The sequence below is a fragment of the Salminus brasiliensis genome, chromosome 14, assembly GCF_030463535.1.
Source record: "Salminus brasiliensis chromosome 14, fSalBra1.hap2, whole genome shotgun sequence".
In the NCBI taxonomy this organism is placed as follows: domain Eukaryota; kingdom Metazoa; phylum Chordata; class Actinopteri; order Characiformes; family Bryconidae; genus Salminus; species Salminus brasiliensis.
Window position 1 is genome coordinate 16,792,047 of NC_132891.1, and position 21,916 is coordinate 16,813,962.

Here is a 21,916-nt window from a genome sequence, read left to right on the forward strand (position 1 = left end):
TATAGCATGGCTCAAATGTCAGATTAGTATCTGGCTTAAATGACTCTTGGGTGTGTTTACACTTGCATTTTTATGTGGCTTGGCCTAATCCAGATCTAATCCTGATAGTCGAGACACATGAGACGACCATTCTGAAAGCAAAGTCTTTTTTGTGTGGCGTTAAACCAAGTATTTTCTAATCATGCATTCTCCTAATCCTGTTGTTGTTGTTGTTGTTGTTTTTTTTAGATATTAGCTGGACCATAACATATTTACATACACTTTCCCTAACATCTACCAGCAAGGAACAGTGGACCTGTGTTTCCTTATACAGAAGTGCTGACTGCTCACACATATTAAACAGGGATGCAGGAAGAGATCAGAAACCTAACTTTGCTTAAAACATACTGACATCAGACAGACGTTTAAGATTTTTATATTTCAGACTGATATTTGATGTGTCCGTTTTACTCTGGAAGAGTGGGATGTTGGCGAGGCTAACCTATCGTGCTACAACATCTGCATTTTCATTCATTTGATGTATTACTGCATCTGTGACTGCTTAGTAATGCTAATCCAGATGTCCTTCTAATAGCCAGCCAGCTATAATAATGATGTGTCAACATCGACAGACACAGCCAATGTGCATGCAAAACATCAGATATCGACATCGATCCACGATCTCCATATCGAGGTGCCTTTACTATAAACCACAAGCAGTTCCGCACTCGGGACCACTGAGAGACGCGCAGTGAATAAAGCACGTGGTGCATGAAACCCACCCACCCACTCCCCCACCTATCCACAACAAGACAGGCCGTCAGTGTAATGACTAGCTACGTTGTTACTGGTTAGGGTAAAGCGCTAACACTGCTTTTCCTACAAAGGAAAAGGGGGGAAACAGTCCCGATGCCTCTCGCTCGCATAATGAGCGACGGTCCTCACCGCAGAGGAGGGAGACACCGCGATTTCAGCACCCTGCACTCATCCACGGTGGAGGGTGGTCTTCGAGGGGCGCAAACTTGCATCTTCCATCTCTATCTAGCCATCTCTTTCAGCTGTTCTCCAGCGGCATGTTTCCGCATTCCCTGTGCGCTCTTATTTTTGCGCTAGCCAGTGCTCCATCCCTACCTACACACCAAACCGGTTTCACCTGATCTTCCGCTGACTGCGCTTTCTCACAGCAGCGCCGACTGAAAGAGGAGAAGACCGAGAGGGGGGGGAGAATAACCGAGACCCTCTAATGGACTAATGGACTCGAATAACGTTAGCTAAACCATCCGGCAGAAGCTCTAAAAAATCAGCGTGAGTGAGAAACTTACCTCAGGAGCTGTGTGTGTGTGTGTGTGTGTGTGTGTGTGTGTGGAGAAACAGAGGCTCCAACTAACTCTAACCAGCTAGCGCGAGCAGCGCGTGAACGTTAGCGTTCAAACAAACAGTCCACGTAAACGGCCGTTGCTAACGTCTCGCGGCGGCTAGGCTAATTCAAAAAGCCCCAACGTCGGAGCGGCTAGAAGTGCCACTGTGGCTCTACGGCTAACCTGGCTCATACGGCGGGGCTCCAGCAGAGAGGCTGGGCATGGAGGGCTGCTGCCGCGCCTGTATGCCGTGTCTAAAGCGCCTGTGGGACTGGATATGGCCAGAGCTCCACTATCCGTCACCCACCGTCACAGAAATCCGCACCGTTTCAGGTGACCTGCGGATCCCCGCGCCCAGGAAGAAGCCCGTGCAGCTCTACGCCGCCCTCTTCGACTTCGAAGCCCGCAGCGAGGAGGAGCTGTCGGTCAGAGAGGGCGACAAGCTGTCCGTCATCGAGAAGAGAGGAGAGTACGTGCTGGCCAAAAAGCTGACGGGCAGCCTGGAGTCCGGCCTGGTGCCGGCCAACTACGTGGCGCTGGTACAGGACGAGTTCGCCAAGTACAAGTGAGTGATGGACTGGGGAGATGGGGGTGTGAACACGTGTGTGTGTGTGTGGGTGTGTGGCTGCTCTGCGACCCCTGCTGCTCGAACTGAGCGGTCGGTACCGCTGGGATGTTTGTCTGATGAAGTGATGGTAGCCTCATTGGTTTCGACACAAGTCTTTATACAGAAAACTGAAAGAGGCTAAATATGGCAAAGTCGGCTGTCCGTCAGTCCTGTGAGATGTGCGAGATGGACAGTGATACTGGTGCAGTACAGAAGAACTGGTGTAGTGGCCAATTCAGGTAGCTAAGATGTTGGACCTCCAGTAAGCTTCTGTGTCTTTGACCTTCATCACATTAGCGCTGTTTCATAAAGTCAGCATTCACTGTTTGCTTTGTTATCTTAAGCAGAACAATGCATTATCGAGGAGGCTGCCACCTGCAGCAGTGGACAGGTAAAGGCCGGGCCGCTAGGCCATGCCTGCACCTGTCACAGTTTCACTGAAACCACAGTGCTTCATTACTCAGAGCAAGCATGTGCCTCACCCATCCTTATTATGGGTCCGTGGTGTCTCAGATGTGTTTGTTACGAAACCGGTACGAGTGCAGGCACAGCTGCGGTCATACACTGCCACAGCTACACCAGTCACCTGTCAGTAAAATCAATGTACAATATTTGAACACAGTGTGACTGTAACCGTTCAGTATAGCTGTAGAATAAATACTGTAAATACTGTACACTGTAATGTAGCCCACAGTGCGGGTGTATGGTGTATATGTACCGTACAGGATCATTTAGCCTTCACTGTGAATGTACAGTACACTATGCATAGCTGTCATTGTATAGATGACATCTGCATCTCCAAAATGGCAAGTTTTCACTGGAGATTTTATTCCTGTATTGGTCCATTCATCATGAAATGCTGGCCCGGTGTAAAGAACAGATACATGGTTTTGGCGGGACAGCGATGAAATCTACTACAGGCTATAATGAAGCTTTCAGTGTATTTGTATAGTAGCGTACACTGTACACACAGTATATGGGTATATATTGGATGTGGATGGCTATATTGGATGTGTAATACACTTCATAATGTAGTCTACATTGTATGTATTGAACTACATGTACCATACCAAGCAACGCTGCACACTGGAACAATGCACCATCCTCTTGACGTCTTGAGTTAAACCTTCATGCAGGTTCATGTTGGGGTTTAGATTTGCCTTTCTTACCAGCATTTTCTTGGCCTTCCAGATCGCATTTTGACCTTCACAGTTCCCCTGACATGCTGTTCTTAATAACTGCAAGCTGAATGGCTTGGCTATCTGCTTACTGCCGTTCCCTGCTAGTGGCCTTGGGGTGGGATTCTGTAGGTATCTCATAATTGTATTTGATTGGAGTCAGAGAGCTGTGATGTGCTAATAAAACGATTGTTGATGCATGTTGATGTATCTTCTTTTTCCTATACAGGATTTCCTTTTCCTCACTGTGTGACTCTAATTGGTGCTTCTAAAGCAGAGTGTTTGTAATGATCCATATTGAATTTACTTCCAGTGTTTTTTATTAGAAAAATTGAAGCAATGTGGCCAGGCAGCAATGAAAAGCACCCGCTTGTAGTTGCTGCCAACCAGAGCCAAAGTGCTTCCATACGCTAGCTATTATTGCAGAGGGTGCCGGTCGGATTTCTTGCTCATCCATCTTTGGCTGTGTCTGAAACATAAGAAATGCTGCATACTCAGACAGGCAGGAAGGCACCCAGTCATGTCTGAATCGAGGTTCGGTAATCTAGCTCTTCTCTTTCATTGGGTGAAAGTGCTAATGGCTCATGAAAACACAGTTGAACGCTCATATCATAGCAGTGAGCTGTCGATTCCTTGGCAATGTCAAGACATATTATTGCCTTTATGATTCGGTTACAGAGACCTTCATCACTAAAACACTGACTCATGAGACACAGTGGACAGCAAGGCATCAAGTCAGCTACCTCCAGTTTCAGACACAGTTCTTGTGTCTCTGTTGTTTATACCCCACAGACTGAAAAGGGGCTGCACTTCAACACTGCCAGTTCTGCGTTCCGTCAAAATCACGTTCAGTGAACATTTACAGAATTGATTTTTGACATTTAAGAATCGATTCAGACTCGCCCAGGTCTGCATCGAGATGCATCTAAGAATCAAACGTTTTCCCCACCCCTTTGAGCAGTGCTTAGTTTAGTTTTCAGATCTATAGACACATGCTTAGAGTAGCAGGTGTTTGGTAGTCGTTAAAATGTATAATGTAAATTTTATAATTCATAATTCAGCTGAAAAGTTTAATTAGTGATGTCTTGGGCCTGATTTCCTAACCATGTCAAAGCTTAGGGTGTGCATGCGTTTGCACGTGCCACACTGATATTTCAGGGTAAATCTGTATTGTGATTTGCTGAAAATTGTGTTTGTTAGATATAGAGTCTGTGTTTACTACTTCTCAAGTACAGAGCCTCCAAACTACAATTTAGTCTACAGTGTATTTGAATAGTGTATATGTTCTGTACTGTAGTGTATTTGTCGATTTATGGCTGTGTGTGTGTTTGTGTTTGACAGATGGTACTATGGGAACATAAACAGGCAGAAAGCTGAGAAGCTGCTGTTGGCTACCCAGAATAAAACAGGTTCTTTCCTGGTTCGAATCAGTGAGAGCCACAGTGATGAATACACCATTTCAGGTCAGCAAAAGTGTATTTTGATATCTTCTCTCCATCTATAACAGCATGAATCCACCTTGCTTACCTGCATTTGCTCTGCTGGTGATGCTTAGACTAAGAGTATGACTTTTGAAAAGATTTAATTTAATCATGATTGTGGGATGATTCTAAATAATTTACTCTGCCACAATATTCTAAATATATGTAGCTGTTGTGCAAAAAAATAGCCTTAGATGGAAGTCAATCATTTTGGAGCATTTCTGTGGGTTTATTCCAATTATGTCAAAAAGTGAAAACTGGGAAAAAATATTGTTGTCATTAAAAAACTAAAATTTTTTAAAAGTTATGACATCCCTTAAAGGTTAAGGTGTTTTCCTGAAAAGTTTTGAAGGCACACAGTTTTATGTGACAGCAACTATGCATTTAATAAAATTCATTATTTATCATCATTTTATTATTCACATAATATAACATTACAAAACCTAATGCAGACTAATCAACACCTTCAGAAGGTTCCCATCCCAAGTTTTTTTTTCTCTCTTCTCTTTTTCTGCTCTGCTGAACAATAGCTCACTCCTAGACTCTGCAATTGTCATAGGATTTCCCATATTACACCCCCCCTTCTCCACCATCTGTGTGTGCAGTTCCTTATGCCGTATTGGCCAACTTTCGCCTATTACTCACTGAGTCAGCAGTTCTCTTTCCCCTTTGGAGGGCAGTAGAGTATGTTCTATAATTGTCTTCACCACTCACAGTAAAATCACTAGCCTTGCATTTAAGATACTGTCAGAATCAGGCTCGATTTTATTGATTGAGTGAGACAGCCTATGACTTACAAGACATTTATCTTGTCAGTAATTTGCTTTATGATACATTATTATTAATCTATTATCATCTCAAATGTGCACCCACAGAGCACTTTATTAGGAACACTATACCAATAATGAGTTGGACTTCTCCTTGCTTTTAAACCAGTCTCAGCTCTTTTTGGCATGGGTTCCACAAGGTTCCACATTTCTTTAAGATTCGGATCCATATAGACATGATTGCATCACAAGGTTTTCTGCTGCAACTCTCCTGTTCTACCACATCCCAAAGCTGTTTTATTGGATTCAGATCCGGTAACTGGGAAGGTCACTGAAGAACTTTTTGTCTAGTTCAATCAGACCAGTTTAAGATGACGTCTGCTTTGTGACATGGTTCATTATCATGCTGTTAGGAGCTTTTAGAAGATGGGTAACATGTGGTTGAAAAGGCATGTGCATGATCAGCAACAATGCTCAAATATCCTGTGGCATTCAAGTGATGACTGACTGGTGTTAACAGGCCCAAAGTGTTCCAGGAAAACATTCCCCACACCATTACACCACCTGGACTGTTGGCAACAGGCAGGTTAGGTCCATAGATTCATGCTGTTGGTGCCAAATTATGACCCTACCATCTGTGTGTCTCAGCAGAATTTGAGACCAGTCTTAAACTGTCCAGTTTTGGGGAGTCTGCGCCCACTGCAGCCTCAGCTTTCTGTATTTCTTTTGACAGAAGAGGAAGCTGATGTGGTCTTCTGCTGTTGTAGCCTCTTGGTTAAATGTGTTGCGCATTCTGTGATGCAATCAGTACAGACTGGTTATCTGAATTACTGTACCCTTTTCGTCAGGCCATTCTCTGTTGACCTCTGTCACCAACAAGATATTTCTGTCGTGCTGAACAGACCAGGAGATCCGCAGTTCTAGAAACACTCAAGCCAGCCTGTCTGGTACCAAGAATCATGCTATGCTCCAAACCATTGAGATCGCATTTTCCCCATTCTGATGGTTGGTGTGAACATTATCTGAAGGTGCTGGTCCATATAGGCATGGTTTTATGTATTGTACTGCAGCCACACAGTTGACTAATAACCATGTGGATCAGTAGATGTACAGGTGTTCCTAATGAAGTGCTAGGTGACTGTATATGTTTATGTTATGAAAGAATAATTAAAAGATGTGTATTGATTTGCTTTTTATAATTAAAGAAGTTAGTTATCAAAGCAAAATATTTCAGAATATTATGATGTTTTAAACCTGAAAAAAGTTGCAGTTACTGCAGGTGATAACAAAAGCGTGGTGCACTTTTTATGAATTATTTCTCACCTGTATATCAATGAGATGAGCAGAGGGATTCGGTGTGGATTCTAGCAGAGTCAGTAAGACATTTGTGTTTGTGTTAAGAACTTGCAGTCTTGGTTTGTGGAAAGAAACTGCCTGTTTATTATTTTTGTCACATTTTTTGTCTTTTTTTATATCAAATACAGACACAAACCTGTCGATAAATAAATGTAAACAAAAATAAGAGCAAATTGTTGTGTAATTCACTGTCTTAATAAATATGTCATTATACAATTATTTTTAATAGTGTTTTGGTTAAAATCTAGTTGTTTTACTGAAAATGTGGGCAGTGTTTATATTGTGAATGTCATAATACCAAAGTATGGACAGGGGTTTTTCTTCAGTCTTACAGTAAGAATATTAACTCAGGACGATAATATCTGAATGTCTAATGGATTTTGTCATTTGTTTCACAGCCAGAAGCGACAAAAATGTCTTCCATTTTCGTATTCATCGCTCTGCAATTGGTGCTTACTTTGTGTCTGATAAGATCTCTTTTGCCACTCTGGATGAGCTTATCAGATATTACCAGAACAACCCCAGGAGTCTGGGATGCTCGCTGGACCAGCCTTGCGTGCAGCAGGTAATATACTCCTTACTGTACTTTAACATAGGATAACAGTTTACACATCATGAATGATGACATTTCATTTATTTTTATTGGTATATCTGAATTAAAATATTTTTAACATTCAGGGCTAGCAAAATAGTGTGGGGCTGCATAATATATATGAAAGAAACATTATAACTATAACTATATTATTTTATTTTTTTCCAATGATAGAAATCAGAAGTCATTGATGTAAAGTCATAATATTAATGATACAATCTGTGTATCCAAGACTGGATTCAAATAAATGAGAGAGTCTGCCTCTGGTAGATCTGTCATTAAAAACAAGATATTTTTTCTTTTGCATCAAGCAGCAGGAAAGTTACAACATGTAATTGAAATTGCCTTACATGACTTTGTGTGTCCTGTCATGTGACTATTGTGCATGCCCACATTGCGATAGCGGTACTGAAATGTTACATTGTGCAGCCCTAATAGAGTGCTGATAGAGCCTGAATGGGAGAGAGACTGTATGTGAGCTTTTATTACCACTGGTCATTGGAAGTCAACACTGAAAAGAAAAGGCTTTAAGGGACAACATTCACGTATGAGCATCTTGTCCGCTTAAATCTTTCATTCAGGTTTTCATTTACTTGATCTATCCATGCTCCGCCCACATATGCGTTATTTTGTAACTGCTGTTGCGAAATTGGAGGTTTTACAGGTTGTGTATAATGAGACACTATAGCGCACAAGTGAGGTTGTCTAAATACAGACATTTACAGTGTTCATTTAAAAGGATTTTTATTGTGTGACAAATTGTGTGTACTTTTTTGATACATGAATCGAGCTAAGGTTAGCAAATTTGCTGTTATTTAGGATTTTAATCTGGAACCTGGAAAAAAGTTTCATGCTACATTTCTTTCGAGGTCAATAAAGTATCTATCAATCTATCTATCTATCTATCTATCTATCTATCTATCTATCTATCTATCCACCCATCCATCCATCTAAATTCAGTGGATTTAATTGAATTCTGTTAAACCTGTCCATCTTAAGAATAGTTACTAAAGTATACATATTCTAGGTGAGCATTAATCAATTGCATTTGATCTGTCATACAGAATTACTTTATATCCTGTGACATGTTTATGGATGTTTAGTGCTGTTTATGTCCTTCAGGCTAAGGAATTATCAAGGAATTGTCACTCGAAGGTCGAAGGAACATAGCAAATGCACTCACTCACTCACCTACTCAATTGATCACACTGATCACATTCCCTGCATGTGTGTAAAGCACACCAGGCTTTAATTGGTAGATGTTCATTCAGGGTTTTTTACCCAGCAGTTTGAATTGGCTCATTTCTGGTGCTGTTTTGTAACCCTGTCGACATGATAGGTGAGATTTTCAACTATGGCTGTCTGATCTTGCTATTGGCTCAATCAAAGACAAGGCATCACATTTGTATTAGATTTAGCATACACTGTATTAGGGAAACTAATATTTCAAAACTAGATCTAGACAAAACTGTAGACTGCCATTATTTCCAGTGTATATTATTGTTGGCTTATTAGTCTGACTTAAATACAATTTTCAAGTCTGAGGTTTTATAATATCTTTCAAATTACTACTGAAACATCTCAATTTCTCCATGGATCCAATTGTCAAGTGTATATTTATAAATGTACACACAAGCAAACCCCCACACAGATTCATTCAGTACTCACTATGGTCTGTTAGGGAATGGTTGTAGCTGTGTTAGTAGTATAATGCCACATCTTTAAACACCTCTTTACAAGACCATGTCTCCAACTGCAGTTAGAGTAGAGGTGCTTTAAAATTCAATCTTTCAATCTGTTCTGTGTGAAGATAAAGCCATAGGGTCTGCCTTAAGGTTACAAATTGGGTCTGATTTGCCATATGTGAAAGTAAGGAGTGGCAAGTATAATGATTTAACATGGTGTGTGTGTGTGTGTGTGTGTGTGTGTTTGTGTGCACACAGAGGGAGCTGTTTGACATGGAACCATGGGAAAGGCCAAGAGAAGAGTTCAAGCTGAACAGAAAGCTGGGGGAGGGGCACTTTGGTGAAGTTTGGGAAGCTGTATGGACCACCAAGAACCAGAGAGTGGCCATCAAAATGCTTAAACAAGGTAAGTCAAACAGTACAAAAACTGTCTCCCTCTCGCAGCACTCCACAGACCATATCAGTTTGTTTCTATTAGTGACTTTTATTTTGGCACAATCTGTTTGTGACGTAGCAGTTGAGTGGAGTGATCACCTCTTTCTCACGCTCCATACATACATTCCACAGTAAAATGTAATAGTTAGTCTGTCATTCTAAGGTTGACTTACTTGAAGATTTCGCCTTTTCACACTCAGCCCGTGTCCATGTGAGACTCCCACTCCTCACACTAATAGAACTCTGCTCTCCACTGACACACCAGAGTGTGGCCGTGCTTAATGTGTTAGCTTCTGGCTCTCATAGCTCAGTGTTTACAAACTGTAGCGGTTTTATCCACACGCTCCGTTCTCTCTCTGCATCCAGATTGAGGACATAATTGCTGTAAACAGTAACAGCAACAGTAAAACTGTACTCCACACTGTTATGGTTAAACATTTGCGAAAAATCTGCAGTTCACTTCCGTCTCAAACCACCACTACATACTATTGCTCAAAAGTGGAGAGAGGGCCGTGGTAAAGCTTGTGCTCAGTATGGCCAAAGTGAAAGAACGCTACAGGAGGAACTGAGAGACGGAATTGTCTTAACTAATAACACTTCCCAGATTCTCACACCATTTCTCCCTCTCTCTCACACACTGACATATGTTCACACACCCGCATGCCCCAATCACACCTGTGTAGCCACAGCTGAAAGCACTGACTCTGTTACCACATAGAGGAAGCTTTGTGTAAAAAAACTGGCAGCTTACCACAGAATGCCATCATCCTTCCTCATTCTTCAGTGTGCATTTTCACTCTCAGGACACACATGATTGTTCACATCAGTTAGCAGCATCAGAAGAGCAGTGTGGGGTGTGTTTGAGCGTACGTGACGGGCTCATTGTCTGACTCTCCTTGCTGGAAGCTGTTGTGCTGTAGTCATTAGTTTTTGTTCTGTTATTGAAATATTATGAGTGGACTTCAGCCATTATGGTTTTCAAACTTGTGAACTCTGCACTGTTTGCTGAGTGTGAAGGGCAGACACACGCTACCTTTCACCTCATGTTAGATGTTATCTTAGCAAGCCTGACAAGAAATACCAGCACTTTCATAACTTAAAGCAGGTGCTGCACAGGTCACTTTCAATGCACTCTGTGCATAATTGGACAGTGACCTCAGATGTGTGAATTAGAGTGTAAAGTGGAGATATATTTTGAGAATATGTACATCTGTGTTGGACAAACCATAAAGGAATCACAGATATTGTTATATACTGCCCCATTGGTTATTGGCGCCAGTTGGACAAATTAACTGTGTTGTGATTTGGCACAATGCCTCTTTTTTTTCCTTTAAAATGAGCTGTTTTTGTTGAAGCACATTCCTGCCTTGCACCCAATGATTCCGGGTAGGCTCCGGATGCGTAATGACCAGGAAGAAGCAGATAGGAAGATGAATGAATGAATAATGTATGCACTACACTTAGAATGAAAATCAAAAAGTAGGCTATCATACTCAAACTACTTCCACACTCCACTACCCCACAGGAAGAAACACACTGATTCCCTTCAATATCCTATCGATCCTTTATGCTGAAATTGGCCACATACACTACATGGACAAAAGTGTTAGGACACCTGCACATTCTTGTTTCTTCCTGAAACCAAAGGTTGTAAAAACAGTGATTTTGTTGGAGTAACTATCTCTACTGTCTAGGAAAGGAATTCTACTAGATTTTGCAGCATTGCTGTGGGGATTTGATTGCATTCAATGACTGAAAGTCAGGATGTTAGGAATATTACCACGCCTCTTCATCTCCAACTCCCCAACCCATCCTAAAAGTGTTCAATGCTGGGGGGCTTTATATGCCTCTAGCCCACACATGGCCTTAGGCACGATTCCAGTAGGTTCATGTTTATCTGCTCCAGAGAGTCAATACTTCTTTACAGGGAGTAGACAAGTTGTGTATGTGCATTTGCACATCTGTGTCAACAATGGGTGCAATTTAAAGTAGGGACGTCCATAAACATTTAGACATATAGTGTAGATATTTGTCGATACCAAAACTTAGTAACTGGTTGCAGATCCTTTGTGTTGTGTTTGGTGACTGTCTGAGGTCTGTGACCCATTGATATCACTGGGTATCTACCCTACCCTAGCTCTAGTGAGTGAAATGCATCCTCAGGGCAAGGGATTGATTGGGCCATGTATAGCACGTTTGCTTAGCTGAGTTTCAGATCATAATCCTGCTCCATTCAGAAATCTTTGAGGCACCCTGTGAGAACTGTTTCACTAGTACTCCTGTACACTAAATAATGCTGTAGTAAAATGCCTGTGCTCAAGAAGCAAACACTCGTCCAGTTACTTTGGTTCCTAGAATATCAAGAGTGGCTTTGTGTCTAGCCTCTATCTGTGCTAGCTAAGCTTTGAATGGACAAGAAAGCCCTGTTGCAAGTTGCTTCTTCTAAAGATGCTAGTTATACCAAAAATGGGAGGACTATAAATAGAAAGAGCTAAAAAATACTTGATATTTCACTACATACCTAAGTTCATGCTAACAATATGAACTTTAGCTGCACTATCATTACTTTGTTTTTCAAATCTTTTGTACTGGAGAACAAAGAAAAACAGCGATTGTTGCACTGAGCAGTTACACACACACACACACACACACACACACACACACTGGATTGCAAATGTCAGTTCAGCTTTTTCAAAACATCTGTTATGTGCCCGTTGCAAAGAATAGCAACCCAACAACTACTCTGAAACAACTCACACCTGTTAGCAGCACGCATTTTGAAGACCTCCTACTGCACATAATCAAAGGTGTCTTGGTGGTCTCCCTCACTAGTCTCTTACTTGCACGGTCACTCACACAGTTTGTGAGGATGGCTTGCTCTAAGAAGATTTATACATATGTCATATTTCTTCCATTTCTTAACGGTAGTCCAGTAACCAGGATGTTTTGTGCTTAATAATATCTTCATGCTGTATTTGTAGCCAGAAGTACTGATTAACCAGTGGCTGGACCTTCTGGACTAGAATCTTCATACTACAATCACTTGAGACTCACTGCACTCAGACTGTGAGACTACTAGCACCAAATATCTGGAGCTTTGTTGAATTAGATGCAGTCTGTTATTTTGTATTGTATATTTGTATTTACTGATATTACCCTGTAGTTTTCACTTTGACATTAGATGTTTTTTTATTCTGTACTATTTATGCAGTACATAGGCCTGCATAGTTTGATAACAAGCATTTTCTTTCCAATGACTGCTAAAGTAGGCTCGCTTTACTAAACAGCTTATGCCAAAGGAAAGAGTATCTATCAGCCTGAAAGAGTCTAATGATGTCAATGGGGGAAACTTTTCCAGTAGTTATGGTACTGATTCTTAGAAAAATGTGTTAGTTTTTTAAACTCCGACACTTAATTCTGTGACCATGGTCAGACATCTTACCAGTTTTGCTGTAAACCACCTCATAGTAAAATGCTTCTGCTCTTGTGCTAAAACTCACCATTCTGTCTCTGTCTATCTTATGCAGAGGACACTAAACTGGATGAGTTTGTGAAGGAGGTCCATGCTCTGAAGAATCTTCACCACCCTAAGCTCATTCAGCTGCTTGCACTGTGCACACGAGGAGAACCTGTCTACATCATCACTGAACTCATGACCAAAGGCAGCCTCAAGTCCTACCTCGCCAGTAAGTGCCCTGAGATTACTCCTGCTTGCACAGCAGCATGCTCTAAAATTAGATTTCTCCTTTCAGATGCTAATACCTTGCTATTTCTGGAACCAAACTAATTAAATTCTGCACATGCATTCACATGACGGGCCTGAAGTTCTTTCAGACACAAATTGGACATATTCTGCCCGAGACAGGAATAACTGTCATAAGTACTGTCATAAAAACATATATCAAATACAGCAGTAGACCAGATTAATGTTATTGTTCCCCAAACTCTGCTTTTAGAGAACTACGGGGTAAAACTATGCCCCTGTAATTCTGTTTTTGATGAGAAGGAACATTTACACTTGACCACAGTTAGTAGCCTGTCTTGCTAAGCCTACTAAACACACTGACACCTTTTCACACCTGACCACTTGATGTGACCAGTATCTGGATTGTTACCTGATAAGATTTTATCTACATGCATTTACACTGGGTAGTAAAATGTGACTCTGATTAGTCAGACAGAAATGCGATTCTTGTTTAGGATGGATTATGCAAATTTGCTTGTTGCACTGCAATTATTTTTGATGTTTTGTTTGTAGTGGGGGATTGTCGAATGCATCTTGGATATGCATCATAATACTTTATTTTTATTAAGCGCTTTTCAAAAACTCAAAGATACATTACATTTGCATATGCACTGTCTGTCCAAATGTTTGTGGACACCTTCTGGTGAATGCATTCGGCTACTTTAAGTTGCACCCATTGCTGACAGAGATGTGCAAATGCACAGACAGCTGTAGGAGAAGTAGGACTTTCTTGAGAAGGTTAACACGAATCTGTTGGCACCATGACTAATGCCAGGCATTATTAATAATAATTAGCAGCCTGATTCCTGCAGCTATTTTTTTGGCAATACCAATAAAGCATGTTGTCATTATCCAGCCATGCCACTGCTTGTTTGATGCTTTGATTCCCAGAGCCACCTTCATTAGTTTTAAAGACACATTAGAAGTGTATTATCTAAAGAGTACATTCTTATTACAGTGAGATGAACACACCATGCTGTTAGTCAGTGCAGTTAGTACAGTCACTGCGTTTTTAAATAGACTAATAAAAAAAAGCAGGTGAAGTTTCACATGTCGCTGTTGAACTACTTGACCCACTTTTCCAGTACAGCAGACTAAGCTATGACCGTAAGCTTTGTCAGTCCCACCCTTTCAGGGGTGTGGTGTAGGCTGTTTGCACTTGTATGGAATAAGTGGGATTTGTACCTGAATTAACTTACCCATGTCAAACAGCTCTCCTTATCAGCCAACAGTGGGCTTATCAAGTGTTTATGAGACAAATAACATATATATATTACAGACAGCCATATTTTTGGTTACCAGCACTAGTAAGTTAACATGTGAGGTGACGCCCTGTAGTTCAGTTAAAAGAATGTAAATGAGAGAACAAGTTGGAAGCGTCTGTGAATGAAGTGACTTTGTCAGTGATCCTTTAGTGCTCTGCTATTGTTGACACACACATTTCCAGGAAATCCATCGCCTTATGATTCACCATAAAGAAATAAATGTTCAGTTTAAAACAGAGCAATGATGACCTGGTTGTAGGATCACCAGGAAATCACCTAGGTGTCGAAGGTGGGTATAAGAAGGTTACAGCATTAACATGTGTAATGTCCAAAGGCAGAGACTGAAATACCACTAGAAAAAGAGAGTTGGATAGTGTCTGCTTGCAGAATGAAAGTGGACATTACTAAAGCCCCTTCTAACGTAATATTACTTATTACTTAGAATTATTTTATAGAAATGTATCAAACATGAAAATGGAATCAGTGTAAAATAACAGAGCATTTATATTGGTCTATTTATTCAGGGTTTAAGCAATGGAGAAAACTACAAACGGATAAAAATGAAGATTTTGTTTTCATTGGACAGCAGCGTTACGCGTATACAAGGCAGTTTCACCTCTGTAATCTGTGTCTAATTTAGCAGTAACTGCAGTGACATGAACACATATTGTAGAACATGCACAGGTTTACCTAACCTCTAGTCTGTAGTACAGCGAAAGAATAATGAGCTGCTCTGACTGTGTTTGCATTGCCCAGTGGTGAGGTGAGCAATTTAAGTTTGATATATTGGCTGCTTCCTCTAGGTTTAGAGTTGGAGCCATTTGTCATCAACCAGTGTCCTTGAGCTCCGTTTGTTCAAGTGTATGCTCAATCTTGTTCATCCTATTCTTCATTTACCAGGTTCTATAAATCTTTAGAGAATACTCCTTTAGAACAGTCTGCTGCGTATGGTATAAATCTGATCCAGTATAACACTGTACCTCTTTCTGCTGTGTTTAATACAATACATATTATTGTGGCTGGTGTTTACATTTCCTATTACTATGGCTGATTCAGGTGTGCTGTTGCATTAGTATGATTTTTAGAAACTGACATCCTAGTGGTGCTACTTGTTGGTTCTACTACATAGTGAGAGAAATAATTGCCTCTGTTGAAAACCTGGCTCTACAGACCCATTAGGACATTGATTTTCTGAACACTGATTTTCTTTAAATCTCATTTTTATGACGGTGCTATACATGAACTTTGTGGCATTTGAAGTGTGTTTAAGGGCAATGGCCTTGGAACCAGTAGCCTTAAACCTGTAACTGTATATTCCACACTAATGAGTATGAATTATCTCTCCTTTTCTCTACCCCTTGCTGTGCCATAGCTCCTGAAGGCCAGGTTTTGACCTCAGCTCATCTCATCTACATGGCCTGTCAAGTGGCAGAGGGCATGGCCTACCTGGAGGACCGGCACATTGTCCATCGAGACCTGGCTGCCCGAAACATCCTGGTGGGAAGTGAGCTGGAGTGTAAAGTGGCTGATTTTGGTCTGGCTCGCATTATAAAGGTAAAGGCTATGACTTGACCTGACCTTCTGAAGTGTCACCCCAGGACAGTCTGACCTTTTTTGGAGATCATGATACAAAACATGTTCATATTGTCGAAATGTGAAATATTAAGTGTGTGTATTACAAATTACTGTCAAAACAATTGGTATACATTTGCTATAGTAATTATTGTCATCCACCTCATCAGAGCTTAGTAAATCTGTAACTTTTCATATACATATATAAGTATAAAAATGTAAATATTTTGGTTTTGGATGTGTGTGTGTGTGCTTGTAGGATAGTGTGTACACGGCCAGTAGGAACACTAAGATCCCTGTGCGTTGGACAGCTCCAGAGGCTGCTCTGCACCAGCGGTTCTCAGTTAAATCTGACGTCTGGTCCTTTGGAGTGCTGCTTTACGAGATGATGTCACGAGGGAAGATGCCCTATGAGGGTATGAGACAATCCCCCTGCAAACCTACTTCATGTACACATGACATGTGACCTGTTAATTCATTATTATTATTCTTATCTATACACTGACTAAGGCAGGTTAGAATTACAGGTGACTTCTAAAGCCCTTTAAATGGGTTCTGCATAACACACTGCTGTTTAATGATATACATGACGCACATGATTTTTTGGCTGTGACTCAGTGTATTAAAAAATGAAAACATTTATATGACAACATGGCAAACATAGCACTGTTACATACCTATCTGTCTACCAGTTATTGTAAGCTGCCTAAACAATTTCTTGTCATACATGTTGATATGAAGAAATAGATTTAATTGAAAAAAGAAATCACATGAAGTCACATGTCCAGATTTAATTGGAACTGGAACCACTGCTTTGAGTTTTTGCATTCCTGTTTACATTATACATGCCAGAAAATCGGATACGAGCTGCCTGTCCACTTGTTCTCTTGATAACTGTTCTCTTTTAACCAGATTTTTATTACATACAAAACCTCAATCTTCTTATTGCCAACTTTAGATGTATGAATCACAAGACTGAAGCTAAAAAAATCAGATCTCTTAGAATTGAATCAGATCAGATTCGGGGAGAGCGAGAGAGAGAGAGAGAGAGAGAAAGACATCCACCCACCGGGGAGAGCAAGGCCAATTGTGCTCTCTTGGGCTCCGGCTGCTGATGGCAGGCAGCAGGCTAAATATACATTTTGATTTGTGCCCATTCAACCTTAATGAGAATTGTTGCATTTGATTTTTTTCTTTCAACTACGCATGTACATGCTAACATATAATACTGGCAGCATGGTAACAGCATCTAACTTGAAGTCGCAACGGTGATAGCTTGAAAAGGCGATGTCCTTTTTCACAACTTAAGATGTGAGACTGTGATTTTTCCCCTTCCACAGGTAAGAACAATAAAGAAGTGTTGGAGATTTTAGCATCAGGCTACAGGTTGCCAAGTCCGAGCCGTTGCCCTCCCAACATCTACCGCATGATGATGGAGTGCTGGGCTGCAGAGAGCTCCAAACGGCCCTCCTTCCATGCCCTGCACAGCCAGTTGGACAACATCTATTCTAGAATCTACTACAAGACTATAGAGGTGTAGAGCCAAAGCCATCCGAGTCATTCATGCCAAGAAGGTTTAGAAATGAAGTAACACAGAAGAAAATGAGGAGGTGCAAAAGACTTCACAGTTGCCACTGTTACTGAAGCTATCTCTGATGTCACATTGATGGACGCTCCTTGCCGAAACTGTGTTTCCTCGTATTTGCTAAGGATGTTTTTATTGATTGTATTGTATTACATCACGTGCAATAATGACTCTCCTGTGGAGGAGAAAAGGGAGAAAAGGAAAAGAAGAACTGAGAACAGAGGTTCAATTTACAGTGCCAGATTACTGTAATCTATACTCTGAGCAACAACAGCGCTATGCTCAGTCAATGAGGGCTCTGTGTGCATTATGTACAGAACCCATCCGAAGTTTGGACACACCTACTCCAGGAGGTTCTTTTGTAGTATTTAAAATAGGCTTTTCTATTCTACTTCTTGCTTTTCTAACAGTCTCGAAGAATTTCCTAAACATTGTCGCTGTCCAGAAAAGTATTTCCACAATGGTAACTTCACAGGAGATGTCCAGACTTTTAATGTAAGTTGATGTGAGAAAGTTTGGACCCAGATGTTTTGGTGCATTTCTGCTGGTCCACTGATCATATGTACAGCCGCTTTACAAATGATGCAAGACAGGGCGAGATTGGTTATACACCACGTTTCATACACAAAGACCATTCAAAGAGCTTTATATAATTCAAATAAATAATTAATAAACATAAACCCTCCACCATCTACTCCCTCTGCCGTATCTCTCATTCCTAACTCTGTTTATCAGAGAGAGGTCTGGCTTTCTACCAAAAAGCAGAAGCCACCTGATCTCCAGCCCAGAGTTCTCTCCCATCTCCCACAGTCTCCTCCCATATCATATCCTACATACTGTTGGTATAGTCTGAACTCGCAAAATGAGAAGTACCTTTAAAATGAAAGAAAAGAAGAAGTTGTTTTTTTTTTGCAATGATAAGCATTTCAAAAATAGGTCTTTTTAAATTTTTTGGGAAATAAATTCATTCACATGCTTCAACTTCAGTCTCAGACATACATATTCGTTACCGCAATGCTAGCTGATCATGGGCGTCTGTTAGCTCAGGTATGCTGAACTGGGTAGCTAAGTGTCTCCTCAAAGCGTGGGCAGCTGTTCAGTGACCATGCTGTGAGCAGCATCTTGAGTAGATGCAGTTGGCTGGCTTTGGAGGAAGCACATGTTAAGTTTGAATTACACTTAAGGCAGCGTCTGGCACTTGCACAGACGTTCACAGAGGTACCTGCCAACATACTCGCTCATTTCAGGCAAGTTGTGCACAAGTCGAGGACTGAATTCTCGCTTTGCTGCTGTTGGGATGTTTTGACATTGGCTGTAAATGTCAACCCTCTTCTGCCAGTCAGTCCTTCTTCACCTGCTCCATTCGGACTGTGCGCCAGATGCTAGGTGTTTCAGGTCAACTACTCCATTTGCTTGACTTGCATAGTTGTGATATATACTTCCAATCAGGTGTGTCCAAACTTTCGACGGCACTGTACTGGTTCGGGGATATTTGTGTTGCGTTCTCTAACAGTGTTCAGCCGTTGTTGCCGTCCGCTGGTCATGTGACCACACTAAGACGTTCAGGGTCAGTTTTTAGAATAGGTAGGTCTAATCTGCTTTCAGGTGAGTGTTTTGTTTACCAGTGATTCACCTGCCAACTGTGGACGTTCTCACACTGAACAAAGGAGCCAGCAAAGGCAAATCTAAGACTGTTACACTGAACGGAGCATCTGTGGACATGTATTTGAGATTTGTGTTGATGCTCTGCTGCAAAAAAGGAAAAAAAGACAAAAAAAAAGACTTGCTTGCATCAGTTTCAGATATGCACTCAAAGCACTTATACTGTGTTACAAATTTGACAGTAGGAGCCATATGAGTTACAGACAAACTCTCCTGCACTTCATTTGGATGCCTCATACTCAGATGCACGGAAGTGAATTCTGTGATCAACGTCTTCCTATTCATCACGAGGGGGGGCGCGGGGGAATTATGCACCGTGAACTCTGAAGATATTTTAAAATAAAATATTTTTCGAATATGTGTGTGTGTGTGTTGCTTATGAAACAATATTAAATATGAAGTTAAAGGTTTGGATTTTTTGGGGTGGTATTCAAGCATTATTATATTTGAACTGATCATTTGCATGTACGATTTACACTATTACTGCATTACTACTCCTCACAATCTACTTACAAGCTGTAGACTCCAGTGTGGTCTACATTACACAGTGGTTTAGAGATTAAACCCACACCCAGTAGCCCAATAAAAGTGTATTTACCACTGTGAAATATTGACAGTAGAAGATATATGCAGAGTTCCTCAGAGAACTGCAGTGGAATTTAGTACATCCAGCAACTATCAGTCGGCACAGGATTCTTATTCTTCTCTTTTATGGCTCCGTTTTTGGGCAACAACAAATCAGTCCAGGGGCTAAAACCAGCAGAGCAGAATGAAATAAAATACTAAAGGAATTAGAAACTATTTAACTTGGCAAATGATTAAAACGGAACTGCTTTTCTTGACCAGAAGCAAAAAGTATAACAGTACTAAACATGATAAAAAGGCAGATAAGAATCATGTAATCTTCGAGTTCTTTGTCATAGGCAAACATTGTTCTAGTTTTAAAATGTACCAATCATCAGGCTCCAGTTCCTATTATCTTACAAAGTTTGGGCACCTCTGGTCAGAATTTCTATGTATATGAATAGTTAAGTAAGTCAGAGATGAACTATTTGAATAAACAAACAAAAAAAAGCTTTTTACCAAGCCTTTATTAACTTGTTAAAGTTAAGCAGCTGTCTAGCACTCTAGTAAATCATACATTAATTGGTGTCTACAAAGCAGGAAAAGCATATAACTATATAAGCTATTTAACTATGTAGCATATAAGTGTTTACGGTAGCTATTTCTTTAGCTTGTGCCATAAATAAAAAATGGCATTAAACAGAAATGGCTCCAGAACAGTGAAGGTCAAGCTGAGGTCTGGGAGACCAAGAAAATGTTCAAAGTGAACTGCTTGCAGACTAAAGGAGAGGCAAAATCAAAATCTACATTTTGGTGGCGGTGCACTGTTCTACTGTGCAGCAACACCTGCACAAATATGACCTTTTTACATTTCTAAAGGACGATTTTAAGAATCCTAATGACATGTTTCAGCAAAATACTCACATGTACATTTGCAGAATTTCATGAACAGAAGCACAGTTAAGCTCCTGTTAAGCACAGGAGGTAGAGTGCTCATGGCATGAGCTTGTGTTGCAGCCAGTGGCACAGAGAACACTTCACCAGTAGATAATAACTACCCGCAATTTCTGGAAGCCAACATCAAAAGGGGACAGAAGCTGAAGGTTGTGCAGTGCAAGATTCAAGATGCAAGACTCAAGAGTTTCACAAAGCTTGAAGCCTTTTGCAAGGGGTGGGTGGAAATTCCTCACAACAAGAACTGAGATGAAGACTCTTAGCTGATTACAAAAAGCGTTTACAAGCCGTGATACTCGCCAAAGAGGGAAAGGAAAAAAGGAGGTTAGTAAAAGAGGTTACTAAGTATTGATCGTGCAGGGTGCCCAGACAGTTATTCTGAAACTGTAAAGGAGGAAACTTTATTTTCGAGGACATTTATAAGATGGAAAGTAATATTGCTTAATATATATATATATATAAAGCTTGGATAATTACAGGAACATTTTACATAAATAAAAAAATATTTATCTAATCTTAATATTTATCTGTTAGTGTCCAAATAATTGTACAAGTTTTGTACAGTGTAACTTTTATGGGATAATGCACAATTATTAATTGGCAGCATTTCTGACTCATTGTGAAGATTAGGTAAGAAAAAAAACACTGGATTTTTATTTATTTATTTATTATTCTTTTTTTTTTTTTTTTTTTTTTTTGTTGGATGTGCTGATGTGAGGAAATTTGAGCTGCAAAACAGCCCGTTTTAAATTCACTGTTTTTGTATTTAGGTAAGCCAGTCTTGAAGGCACCTGTTGAGTAAAGGCAGAGAGTCGTCATGCAGATATAAATTAGGACTACTTTTCTACATCAACTCACACAGATGTCAAAATACAAGACAAATGTATGATAAAGGAACTTTTAAAGAAATAAACTGAGTAGAAAAAATCTAAACACGAATAAAGTAAAGTACTAATAAAGACATGCACGTGACCTCAGTTCTCCACACTCAGGAGTAGTGGCTGTTCATTCAAACCAGCAGATCTAACTGAGGAGGCTAACAGGCTAGTCCCTACCCCCGCTCCTCATGACTGCTGTTCACAGATAGGCGTGGCGGTAATGAGGAAGTTCTAGCTTTTCCACCTCCACAGC

The 21,916-nt window shown here is 40.6% G+C and overlaps 1 protein-coding gene across 1 annotated transcript; it reads left to right on the forward strand.

Moving 5' to 3' along the window:
• The first annotated feature begins 1,275 nt into the window (after positions 1–1,275).
• On the forward strand, positions 1,276–19,545 carry srms (src-related kinase lacking C-terminal regulatory tyrosine and N-terminal myristylation sites). Its single transcript, XM_072696428.1, has 8 exons — positions 1,276–1,902; positions 4,464–4,585; positions 7,125–7,291; positions 9,262–9,409; positions 12,966–13,124; positions 15,821–16,002; positions 16,280–16,436; positions 17,361–19,545. The coding sequence occupies exons 1-8, from the start codon at positions 1,559–1,561 to the stop codon at positions 17,558–17,560; spliced, it is 1,479 nt and encodes a 492-aa protein (XP_072552529.1). The 5' UTR covers positions 1,276–1,558; the 3' UTR covers positions 17,561–19,545.
• Positions 19,546–21,916: the final 2,371 nt, after the last annotated feature.